Below are 12,935 nucleotides of genomic sequence, written 5' to 3'. Positions count from 1 at the left end.
CCTCATCTTCACCAACATTTGGTAGTGTTAGTCTTTTTAATTTTAGCCATTTATGTGGTGGTATATCATTGTGGCTTTAATTTGTGCTTCCCAGAATACTAACGATGTTGAACATCTTTTCACATGCTAGTTGGCCGTTTATGTATCTTTTTTATCGAAGTGATTGTCCAAATCTTTTGCCAATTATGTTTTTATTGGGCTCTGTTTGCCTTTTTAAAATTGAGTTGTCAGAGTAGTTTGTATATTCTGGGTACAGATCTCTTATCAGATATGTGTTTTGCAGATATTTTCTCCAATCCTGTAGCTTATCCTTTTATTTTCTTAACAGTGTCATTTGAAGAGCAGTTGTTAGTTCTGAAGTCCAATTTATCAATTTTTTGTTTTATGTGTTGTGCTTTTTTGTGTCATATCTAAGAAATCATTGCCTAACTCAAAGTCACAAGATCTCTATGTTTTCCTCTAGAAACTTTATAGTTTTAGGCTTTACATTTACATTTATGATCTATCTCAAGGTAGCAGTTTTTGTCTGTTGTGAGGTAAGTGTTTTTCTTCTTTTTTTTAAATTGAAGTATAGTTGATTTACAATGCTGTGCCAATCTCTGCTGTACAGCAAAGTAACTCAGTTATACACATACACATTCTTTTTTTAATATTCTTTTCCATTATGGTTTTTTTTAAAGATTTTTTTGATGTGGACCATTTTTGTTTGTTTATTTAAATTTATTTGGCTGCAGCAGGTCTTAGTTGCGGTGCTCAGGCTTCTCTAGTTGCGGCGTGCAGGCTTAAGTTGCCCCACGGCATGTGGATCTTAGTTCCCCAACCAGGGATCAAACCCTCTTCCCCTGCATTGGAAGGCGGATTCTTAACCACTGGACCACCAGGGAAGTCCGTCCATTATGGTTTACCACAGGATATTGAATATAGTTCCCGTGCTATACAGTAGGACCCTGTTGTTTATCTATCCTATATAAGTAGTTTACATCTGCTAATCCCACACTCCCAGTGTGGCATTTTTTTTTCTTTATTGTTTTGGCCGCATCGGGTCTTAGATGCGGCATGTGGGATCTTCGTTGAGGCATGCGGGGTCTTTTGTTGTGGCATGTAGGCACTTTGTTGCAGTGCGTGGACTTCTCTCTGGTTGTGGCGTGCAGGTTTTCTCTCTCTAGTTGTGGCGCGTGGGCTCTGTAGTTTGTGGCATGCAGGCTCTCTCGTTGAGGTGGGTGAGCTCAGTAGTTATGGCCACGAGCTTAGTTGCCCCACAGCATGTGGGATCTTAGTTCCCTGACCAGGGATCGAACCCACGTTCCTTGCATTGGAAGGTGGATTCTTTACCACTAGACCACCAGGGAAGTCCCCAGCATTTGTTATTTGAAGACTTTTTAATGATGGGCATTCTTTTTTTTCCCCACCCAGCTTTATTGAGGTATAATTGACTAATAAAATTGTAGTATATTTGAAGTGCACAAAGTAATAATTTGATATTCATATATAGTGTGAAAGGATTTCCACAATCAAGTTAATTAACATATCCATCACCTCACATATTTCCTTTTTTTTTTTTTTTTTTAAGATTTCACATGTAAATAATACCATGTAGTATTTGTCTTTGGCTCATTTCATTTAGTATAATGCTCTCCAGGTTCATTTGTATTGTCACAAATGGCAAGGTTTCCTTCTTTTATAAGGTTAAATAATATTCCATTGGACATATACACACCACATTTTCTTTATCTGTTTATCTGTCGATGGACACTTAGGTGTTTCGATACCCTCACTATTGCAGATAATGCTGCAGTGAACATGGGAGTACAGTTATTTCCTTGAGATGATTTCATTTCCAGTGATGGCCATTCTGACCGGTGTGAGGTGGTACCTCATTGTAGGTTTTTTTTTTTTTTTTTGTATGTAGATATGTTCTAGCACCATTTGTTGAAAAAATAAGCAAAAAACCAAAACCATCCTTTGTCCACTGAATTACCTTGGCGCTTTGTTGAAAATCTATTGACCGTATATAGGTGGACCTTTCAGGACTCTGTTCTGTTCCATTGACCTGTATGTCTGCTCTGATGCCAATACTACTCCATCTTGATTAAACAGTACCTTTGGATAAACAGAAAATTTAATCATGGTTAAATCCAGTTTCTCTTGTGATTAGTGCATTTTTATCCCTATCCAAGAAATCTTCCAACTTGTGAACATGATACATGGATTTCTTTATTTAGGTCTTCAGGAAAAGTGTATAAAAAAGAATGTATATATGTGTATAGAGTCACTTTGCTGTAGAGCAGAAACTAACACAACATTGTAAATCAACTATACTTCAATTTAAAAAAAGATAAAAAAGATTTGGTTTTAATTATTTCTAAACATATATTTTCACCTTCTAGGATTTACAAAATCACTTACTCAACTAATGGGAGGAATGGATACCAGTTGAGATTCAGAACTCAGTTATGAGTTAGAGATTTTAGAGAAGGACATGGGAACCTGGGTATATCTTCTATGTGTGACCCATCCCTGAGTTTTTTTGAACTGAATCCCTTTGTGTAGTAATGGGACTTAACTTTAATGTAATTCACAGCTTTTTACTTTCTGACTAGAGTTGGTTAAGTGCCTTTGTTCCCTACCTGGATTACAGCTCGTCTCCCTTTACTTTCTGCTTCGATTCAGCACTCTCTATGTATTTCACTTTTTCTTTTGCTGCTAGGCTATAGTCCTTAATTGACAGCATCTTCCCAGTGGTATCAAATAGCCAATCCATTTAATTATTTCAGTCTGACTTTCAGAGGAGAAGTCTGGGAAGGAAAGGTAATGCTTTGCAAGTCATCTGTGTATGGGTGGCTCCTGAGAGACTATAGAGGGAGATGAGAGCCCAGAAGGAACCTGAGCAACTCCAGCATTTCATAATCAAGTAGAGGAGGCAGGCTCTTCTTTAGTGTCCACTCATTTTGTACCTTCAGCCTGAAATTCCTCTCTCATTCTTCTCTGTTCATTGAAATGCTCACCTTTAAAGTACCAGTTTACCTACCATTTCCTCTGAGAAGGCTTCTTATATATTCCCAGTTCACAGTACCTCCTAACTTCCCAAAGAGCCTGTATTTTATCCTGCTTTGTTAGATAATTATTTATTTATCTGATCTGATAATTAAATCTGATCTTTTTTTCTGAGTTTGTTTCTTTGTTTTTAAAGTGTAATTGACCTACAACACTATGTTAGTTCCTGTTACACAACATAGTGATTTCATATTTCTGTACATTTCAAAATGATTACCACGATAAGTCTAGTCACAATTATGATCTGTTACCATACAAAGATATTACATAATTATTGACAGTATTCCGCACACTGTACATTTCATGCCTCTGACTCATTTTTTGCAGCTGAGTTTGAGCCTCTTAATCTCCCTCACCTTTCTTTCTTCCTCCCAACCCCTTCCCCTGTGGCAACCCCATTTGTTTTCTGTATCTATGACTGTTTTTGTTTTGTTATGTTTGTTCATTTGTTTTGTTTTTTTAGATTCCACGTATAAGAAATCATACAGTATTTGTCTTTGTCTGACTTACTTCACTTAGCATAATACCCTCTAGGTCCATCCATGTTGTTTGCAAATGGCAGGATTTTATTTTATTTTTTATGGCTGAGTAATACTTCATTGTGTATATATATCACATCTTCTTTATCCATTCATCTGTTTATGGACGCTTGGGTTGCTTCCATATCTTGGCTGTTGTAAATAATGCTGCAGTGAACGTAGGGGTGCATATATATTTTTGATTAGTGTTTTTGTTTTCTTTAGATAAATACCCAGGAGTGGGGTTGCTGGATCATACAGTAGTTATATTTTTAATTTTTTGAGGAGTTTCCATACTGTTTTCCATAGTGGCTGCACCAATTTGCATTCTCAACAACAGTGCACGAGGGCTCCCTTTTCTCCACACCCTCACCAACACTTGTTATTTGTTGTCTTTTTTTTTTTTTTTTGCGGTATGTGGGCCTCTCACTGTTGTGGCTTCTCCTGTTGCGGAACACAGGCTCCAGACACGCAGGCTCAGCGGCCATGGCTCACGGGCCCAACCGCTCCGCGGCATGTGGGATCTTCCCGGACCGGGGCACGAACCCGTGTCCCCTGCATCGGCAGGCGGACTCTCAACCACTGCGCCACCAGGGAAGCCCTATTTGTTGTCTTTTGATAATAGCCATTCTGACAGGTGTGAGGTGGTATGTCATTGAAGTTTTGATTTGCATTTCCCTGATGACTAGTGTTGAACATCTTTTCATGTGCCTATTGGCCATTTGTATATCTTCTTTGGAAAAGTGTCTGTTCACATTCTCTGCCCATTTTTTAATCGGGTTGTTTGTTTTTTTGATGTTGAGTTGTATGAGATATTTGTATATTTTGGATATCAACCCCTTATTGGATATATTATTTGCAAATATCTTTCACCATTCAGTAGGTCGCTATTTCATTTTGTTGATAGTTTCCTTCGCTGTGCAAAAGCTTTTTAGTTTGATGTAGTCCCATTATAGCTGATTTGTAATAATACCACCATTCAGAAATGTATTATGTTAAAAGGAGGTAGTAATTGATTTTTCACCTTGTAGGAAAGAACACCAGAGAGGGATACCATGGGGCGAACAGTGAATGAAGGTAAGATTTACTTGTCTAAAGATGATAAATATTTTCATTTATTCATTGGGAATGAGTATCTTTTGGTAGATTGAATGTTTGGGGGAAAAAAAGCCTTTTTAAAAGTAAAGTTATAGAAGACGTTAGGTGCTTAGAATTGGAATTTTAGAACTGAATAGCTATTAAAGGTAATCTTGTCTTCCCTTCTTAGTTTTATAAATGAGAAAGCTGACACTGAGGGAGTTGAAGTGAACAGCTCATATAACAATCTGTGACAGCCAAGATCACAGTCCAGATTTTCTTACTCTAATATGGGTGATTTAAAAAATGCTTCATCCTGTCCTGCTCTAGTGAGAAGTTTGCTCACTGTCCCATGAATATGCCACACTCATTTGCACTCTCTGTTTTGAGTTGTGTTTTCTTTCCCGTTAATACATTCTTCATACCTTTGTTGTTCTAAATCCTGTTCTTCCTTCAAGACCCAGTTTAAGTCTTCTGTCTCTCATGACTTTTCCTCTGGCTGCATGCTGAATGTTGTGCTCTGCTATTTCCATTTTTGTCAAGTGTATTAGTTTAGTATAGTCTCTGTACCTAGATTCTTAGCTTCCCTAGAGCAGGAACCAGGCCTTTATAATTTCACTTTCTTTCCTATTAGAAAATCTTACTGTAGAACTATTTAGTAAATATAAATGTGTACTGTCTTCATACTAGCCAAATTATTTAAATAGAGAGCAGCCCATACATCCCTGTCGAGTGTTCACGTATCTTGAAGAGTCACTCAGTCATAACCAGAAAGTAGATCTGTTACCTTAAATGGTACACCTGGCATCATTCATACATTCTTTTTTAAGAAGCTTGTCACTTGACAACTCAAGCATCAGTAAGGGTAAAACAGCAATAGATGGAAACACATCCGCATCAGCAGGCGGACTCTCAACCACTGGGCCACCAGGAAAGCCCCCCTTTTGTTTTAAATTCTCAAAAGCATGTGCTTTATTTCTGAGGCACATTAATCTGAACATTGTAAGGATCAGCTCAGCTCATTTTGGCTCGTTCGTTCATTCATTTAACAAATGCTCAAGGGTGTTCTGTATGCCAGGTCCTTTTCTAGGCACTGAGGATACAGCAGTGAACAAAGGAGACAAAGTAAAATTTAAAAATTCCTGATCTTTTGGAGCTTACATTTGAGTGAAGTGAGACATACAATCAACAAATAAGCAAATTATAAGGTACATTATGGGCTTCCCTGGTGGCTCAGTGGTTGGGAGTCCGCCTGCCAATGCAGGGGACACGGGTTCGAGCCCAGCTCTGGGAAGATCTCACATGCCGTGGAGCGGCAAAGCCCGTGTGCCACAGCTGCTGAGCCTGTGCTCTAGAGCCCTCCAGCCACAACTGCTGAGCGCACGTGCCACAACTACTGAGGCCCACACGCCTAGGGCCCATGCTCCACAGCAGGGGAGGCCCGCGCACTGCAACGAGGAGTGGCCGCTGCTCGCCACAACTGGAGAGAAGCCTGCACGCAGCAACAAAAGACCCAACTCAGCCAAAAATAAAAATAGATAGATAAATAAATAAATAAAATTTTAAAAAAAGGTACATTATATATTGGAAAGTGAAGTCCTATGCAGAAAATGAGGATATTAATTATAAAATTAAAACTGGCTTCTATTAGAAAATAGTTTTAGTTTATGGTTTTTATAAGTACTCTTTCAAACTGTTTCTCTGGCCTTCTGTTATTTCTCACTATTTTCTTTCTTTTTTTTTTAAGAGTCAATGGATGCAAAGAAGGAGAATCAAGAGAAAGCTCCTCAGTCAGGCACATCTTCTGTGCAAGATGGTAGGTTTTAAATTAGTTCAGTACAACATATTTTTCTTCCTCACTCAGTGTTGATATAAACTCTTTTCTTACTGCTTTTGGTATAATCTCTGTATAGTAAGGTCCTGTAAATATAAAATCTAAGCAATAGGAAAGGTCAAAAAGATAGTGTTTAATTTTGGAAATTTTACTTTGGTTTCACGTAGAGAGGGATTAAGTTAAAAGATAACCCTGTATTTCAGTGCAAATGTTGCCAAATTAAAGATATATAGTTATTAATTACCATGAATTACCGATTTAAAATAATTTGATTATTAATAAAAACTCTTCTAACACTAGAGTCAATGTGAAAGTCCTTTTTTGATGGTCAAAAGACAGTCCAGTGGATTAAAGCTTAGGCATTGAGGGGGTCTGACAGACCTGTTCTAGAATCTTGGCCTCATTCTTTACTGGCCTTGTGACCTTGGGCAAATTACTCAACATTCTTAGTCTCCTTTTTCTCCTGTGTAGCACAGGGATAATACTACTTACCTCGTGGAACTATTAGAATTAAAGAAAATGAGTGTAAAGCACCTAATATAATGCCTAGGCTTATAGTAAATGTTCAGTAAATGTTAACTTTATTTATGAAGTCTGAGTTATTCATGTTTTAAGTTTTTTTATTGTGAACAGCATGTATATAGCACTACATCAGAGACTCAGGAGATAGGATCTGACTCATTGCACCTGCTCTTAAGGAAAATGAGAAAATAAGTCATACATAGACAAAAGGCTGAATTTAAAAAATACTACAGCAAACTTACTGTGTTTACCAGAGATTTCCAGGCAAACCTCTTGCCCCTTGTCTTTCTGTTGTACCTGCCCTGCCAGCCCTACTCTTGGAGTAAGTAGTTCACCCATGACTTTCTGTTCCTATAGGAAGATTGCCTATAGAGGTAATCCCCATGGAGTCATTCTTTCTCACTGTAGCTGTGTCCTCAGTGTTTCCTTAGCTCTCTTTCTCATTGGCCTTGTTTTGTTCCTCAGGTCTTCCTTCCAACCCCCAAAACCCTCCAAAGGAAATGGAGGCCATTAGGTTAGAATGTTCTTCCTTATCCCTACAAATTCCTTTCCATTTTTTTAATATAACAGTTTTATTGAGATATAATCCGTATATCATACAATCCACCCATTTCAAATATACAATTCAGTCCTTCTCAGTAGTACATTCTCAGAGTTGTGTAACCATCACCGTAATCAATTTTAGAACATTTTCATCACCCTAAAAAGAAATCCTGTACCCAATTAACAGCCACTCCCCATTTCCTCCCAGTGCCTCTCCCTAGGCAACCACTTATCTATTTTCTGTCTATAGATTTTCCTATTCTGGAAATTTCATGAAAATAAATTTGAAAAAATATATTCTTAAAGGTTGAAACTAGTTAACTTTTCAAAATTCTCAAACTCTGTTTGAGAAATTCTGATTAAAAATGGTATTACTTAATCAAATTGACAGACATCTGCAGATATTTCTCAGGGCTCTCACTCTAACATCTTATTTTAGAAATCAGTGAGTGACTGCTGGAAGGTAAGCTCCAAGAGAGCCAGGATTTTTGTCTGTTTTATTAACTGCTGCATCTGCAGTACCTAGTACAGTGCCTGACACATACTGGTGACCTTCTATGGGAATCCATTGATGAATAAGACAGACATGATTCTTGCTGTCTTTGGGCTTAAGTAGACATTAAACAAATGCCCAGTTACAGTTGTGATAAATGCTATGAGGTATTGGGTGCTGATCGTTCAGCTGAGAAGCTTCAAGCTCTAGATATTTTGCCCATTTTCTTTACATAGCCTCTGAACCCAAACCCAGCACTGGTAGAAGACATTATGATTCTGATTTACTCTGGAGAAGACTGGGGGGCCTCATAGATTATGTTCAGTTTGCTGAAAGGTGTTTGGGTTAATGTATGGACTAGAATAGAGTACAAATCAAACAAGAAGGACCATAAACATGTGCAGATAACAGATCACAAAGTTATGTATGTACATCTGTCTCATGAACAGGCCTATGAGTTCCCAGGGCTCCTTTCTGAGAGAGGGTAAACCCCCCCCCCCCACCCAAATCTGTCAGTGAGGATAAGATGCAGAGGCAGACGGGAACTTCATGCTTGTCTGTGACTTTGAGTGTTTTGGCTCCTGGTCAGCAATTCCAGCTGTGTTATTGTAGATGTATCAAATCTAAATTAGTAAAGCCTTTTGCTATGTGTGTTTCCCCCATGTTATCGGCAGACTCTCATCATATGGGCAACCAAGCTGAACGGTCCTGTGGACTAAAAATTTTTGCCTTATGAATAAAGAAAAAAATTAAGGCTCCAAAGGTTAAATTAACTAGCAGTGCAATAGAAAATAATTGTATTATGGAGCACTGGTATAAAGGATTTGCTAGTTCAAATTATATCCCATTAAGACACAAATGGTAATAGAATATTTTAAAAATTGTGTTGGATAAAGTATTTTCCAATGTCATTGAAAATTTTACAAATGTAACTGGTTTGTGGAAGAGTCTTAATTAAGTTCTTTGAGGTATAATTGTGAAATGGTTTTGATTTCTCAGTCATTATTTTCAACTTATACTCCTTTCTTCCTGGTATGGTGGCTCCTTAATGACATCCTAGTCAGATTTTTTTCCCCCATTCATGTTTTGTTTTGTTCTTCTTTTGTAATGCTCTCCAAGGTCATATGGTGGTAGAGCTTCAGTTAGAACCTTGGGTCTCTTGATTGTCAGGTTAGTGCTTAGGAGGTCACTGAAATAACCTGGTCAGTTAAATTTTGGAACCACAGATCTCAGTTTTCACTTTTAATAAAGCTATCCAGTATTCTTAAGTTTAGGCACAACTATGACATTTAGTTTTAGAATAATAACATAAACCATTTATTGAGTTACTTGCATGTGTACTACTTCACTTAGTTCTCAAAATACCTTATACCATATGTATTACTTTCCTCATTTTATAGATGAAGGAACTGAGGCTGAGAAAGTGAAATGACTTGCTCAGGGTCACATAGCTAGTAAGAGGCAGAGTCCGACTGAAAGGCGGCAGGTTCAGCTCCAGAGCTTGTGTTCTTGACATTCTGCTGCATACCTTTCAGCGCTGTGGTAGTGCTTGCTTTACATTATCTGGAAGAAGAATTAAACCCAGTATTTTTTTTTTTAGTGGAAAAACCTCTAAAAGGGTATACAGTGTTACATATGACATGCTTAATACCATATATAATATGTGTACATACACATATAAATGCATACTTTCAGGTAACAGTGGTATTCTGAAGCTGGCTCACATCAGCTTGGGAGAGCCAGTGGTACACATTTCTTCCCAACTTTGTGGTTGGTGACTTTACCTTGGCACCTTGCAATCAATCAGCCATGGTGGTAGTATTTACACCACAGAAATCTGCAAACACTACCAGTCAGGCTTTTTGTTTGTTTGTATTTTATGGAAAGTTGGCTGTTAAACATTTATTAGCAGTGTGTAAGTGGAACTGTTATATCCTTTGAAGGATATATAAGAGGCTAGTAACACAGATTCCCCTAGGGAGGGAACTGTCAAACCCAATATTTTTATAGTGAGGAAATTAGACAAGAGTATAGAAAAAACCTCATGGTTGATGAGAATTAAACTTTGTATGAATTAATAGTACCTTTAATACTGCTATCAAGTCTTTCAGTGTCTTGGCAGTGTGACTGGCACAGTGAATTGAAGTGTCCAGGCAAAGTATACTGCTTTCTGACCTTCTCTTCTAGCATTATAATATATCATGAAGACTGAGTGAGAGAAAGGACAGCAAGAGTTTGTAGAAAATATAGATAATTACAACAATGCATATCAGTCATTGCACTGACGACTGGTTTCTGCTTTGTTCTGCTGCCATATTCTTAACACCCTGGATGGGGATCTAATAGTCAATTGAGAAACAATGCTGGTTCTCAAGAGTTTTTCTTTCCATAAAGTATTGCTTTATTTCCGCTATACCACACATCTAAACACCTTTAGATCCCTGTGAAAAACAAAGAAGCGCCTTCACAGTAATGGGATGAAATGGTAAAAACACGTCTTGAGTAAATTTATATTTGAGACATATGAGTAGAATTTGCTATTACTCTATAAAAAGTCCTTTAGTTATTTCTAGAGTTCACATTTTCGGAATCACTGTGCTGCAGTCTTCATTTCATCAAGATGATCTGGATTGTAATTTATATCAGAGCTGTTATTAGGAAGTTGTCTTATTTTTTATTTCCATGCTGGTAGTCAAATGTAGATCAGGAAATTTGAATCTGTTCTTTAAGAAGTATTTCTTTGAAGAGATATGGAACTAAAACCCATTTTATTCCTGAAAGTTAGTATACATATTATATGTATTAATGGGAATTCCCTGCTGGTCCAGTGGTTAAGACTTGGCACGTTCACTGCTGTGGGCCCAGGTTCGATTCCTGGTCGGGGAACTAAGATCCCACAAGCTGCATGGCATGGCCAAAAAAAGGAAACAACAGAACTATTTTTGCGTGTTTTTTTCCAGATGATTTTAACTGGGAAAATTACTTGAAAGAAACTGGATCTTTAAGTGCTCCTTCAGAGTGTTTCAGACAGGTATGCCAAAATTCTGTAGATGTCATGTTGTATATATTGATGTAAACTATTAACTTGTTGAAGGGTGCCTGTGTGATTGTTAGGTTCTAGTAGTGTGAGGAGATAGTGGGATTGTGGTAGTGCTGCTTAAGAACCAGATGGTCTCTTTGCATCCATTCATTAAGAATTTACTTTATGTCAGATCTGGAGAGAAAGACAGACATGTAAATAATTAATTATGAAAAGTGTGATAACTATACTGGGAGGGCTTACAGAAGAGGTGGCTATCTGAGGTGATTGGGATGAGGGGAGGGATATTCCAGGCAGAGAGAACATCCAAAGCAAAGGCACGTGGGTGTAAAAGAACCTGAGTGTTAAGGGATGGTATGGAGTGGCTGAAGCACAAAGTGGGTAGCAGTGATAGTATGGGAATGAGATTAAGGTGCGGTGGCTTTTAACCTTTACTGAGGATTTGGACTTTATGTTAGGCGGTGGTGAGCTGCCGTTTGGCTTATTTTAAGGGGGATGGCCTAATCATATTCTTATTTTAGAAAGCCACTCAGGATGCATTTTTGAGGCTGTATTTGGGTTGCCTGGAAGTGGGCAGATTAGCAAGACCAGCAGTGGGCAGCCAAGTCAGGCTGCATGTCAAGCCAAGGAGAGGGTTTGGAGAAGATCTTTTTCTTAACCCTTATAGCTCTTACTTTTGTTCACCAACTGCTGTGACTGTTACTTAAAACGTACTTAAAAATCAAACTGACCATTTGATTTTCTTATAGTTGATGCGTTTTAACAAAATTTTATTTATATGTGTGTATATATATAGTCCCAGATTCCACCAGCTAATGACTTCAAAGTTGGTATGAAATTGGAAGCCCATGACCCTCGCAATATGATTTCAATATGTATCGCCACAGTCGTTGGAATTACTGGTGCCAGGCTACGTTTAAGACTGGATGGTAGTGACAACAGAAATGATTTTTGGCGGCTTGTTGATTCTCCGGACATACAGCCTGTTGGGACATGTGAAAAGGAGGGGGACTTACTTCGGCCTCCACTGGGTAAGGATAAACAGTTCTTAAAATAACATATTTTTCTTAATGTAATATTCAATAGAAGTAATTTTAACTGGCCTTTTAAAAATCTCTTTTTCTGGGCATTCTTACAAATAGATAGTCAGGTGGTTACTGTGGAGAATGTATGAGAAAGTAACTCAGTACCATATGTTACAGAGTTTCACCTAAGTACATATTTGGCATTTGTGTGCTAAAGGTTCCCCACTCCAGAGCAAGACTCATTCTGCCTTAAAACTTGAAATGTCAAAAGCAGCTCTACTGGATTACACATGCAGATTCAGAAACCCTTCTGGGGGAGAAGTTTGTAGCATTTGATATGAGTCACTTCCTCCCTCAATATTGTCTAATGAGCCATTCATCATTTTTGGTATGGGGATGAGCACAGCAGAAGGGTATGATTTTACATCAGGACTCCAGTTTCAGACTTGGAAATTTCATTACACCTATGTGGGAAGAAGTCATGGTGAGAGGGGTAGGAGTCAGTACCTATAGATCTTTGAAAAGGAGGAGATGGATGGAACTCTTCAGCAAAGATTTTTAATACAAAGCTCTCAATTTTGACCAGGTTTTTAAAAGGTAAGAAGTGTGTGACACTAATTTTGTGCAAAAATTTTCTCTTTTAATAAGAGTACCATGGTATTCTGTAGAATATAAGGATTTAGTTTATTACTTCTACATTCTGAGTGAATGGTGGGTATTGGCTTTTGTTTCTTTACAATGCTAAAAATGAAAATTCTCTATTATAAAGCACAGTGAGAGAATGGATTTTTTTTGTCTCCTACTAGTGAAAAATTCCCTGAGAACCAAA

General features: G+C 37.9%; 1 protein-coding gene across 4 annotated transcripts in view; it reads left to right on the top strand.

The window, feature by feature from the left end:
* SCML2 (Scm polycomb group protein like 2) overlaps positions 1–12,935 on the top strand; it is an 85,437-nt gene that overhangs the window by 14,437 nt on the left and 58,065 nt on the right. For all 4 annotated transcript variants that reach the window (XM_029241424.1, XM_029241422.1, XM_029241423.1 and 1 more), the window contains exons 2-5: positions 4,604–4,649; positions 6,397–6,465; positions 11,002–11,072; positions 11,878–12,112. In XM_029241424.1, the coding sequence (XP_029097257.1) occupies positions 4,628–4,649; positions 6,397–6,465; positions 11,002–11,072; positions 11,878–12,112 (397 nt within the window). In that variant the 5' untranslated portion in view covers positions 4,604–4,627. The remainder of the gene's footprint in view (positions 1–4,603; positions 4,650–6,396; positions 6,466–11,001; positions 11,073–11,877; positions 12,113–12,935) is intronic.

The sequence above is a fragment of the Monodon monoceros genome, unplaced genomic scaffold (genome assembly GCF_005190385.1).
Source record: "Monodon monoceros isolate NGI ecotype Baffin Bay Population unplaced genomic scaffold, NGI_Narwhal_1 Super_Scaffold_22, whole genome shotgun sequence".
NCBI classification, from domain to species: Eukaryota; Metazoa; Chordata; class Mammalia; order Artiodactyla; family Monodontidae; genus Monodon; species Monodon monoceros.
Note: the sequence above shows the minus strand (reverse complement) of the source record. Positions and strands in the feature narration are given on the sequence as shown.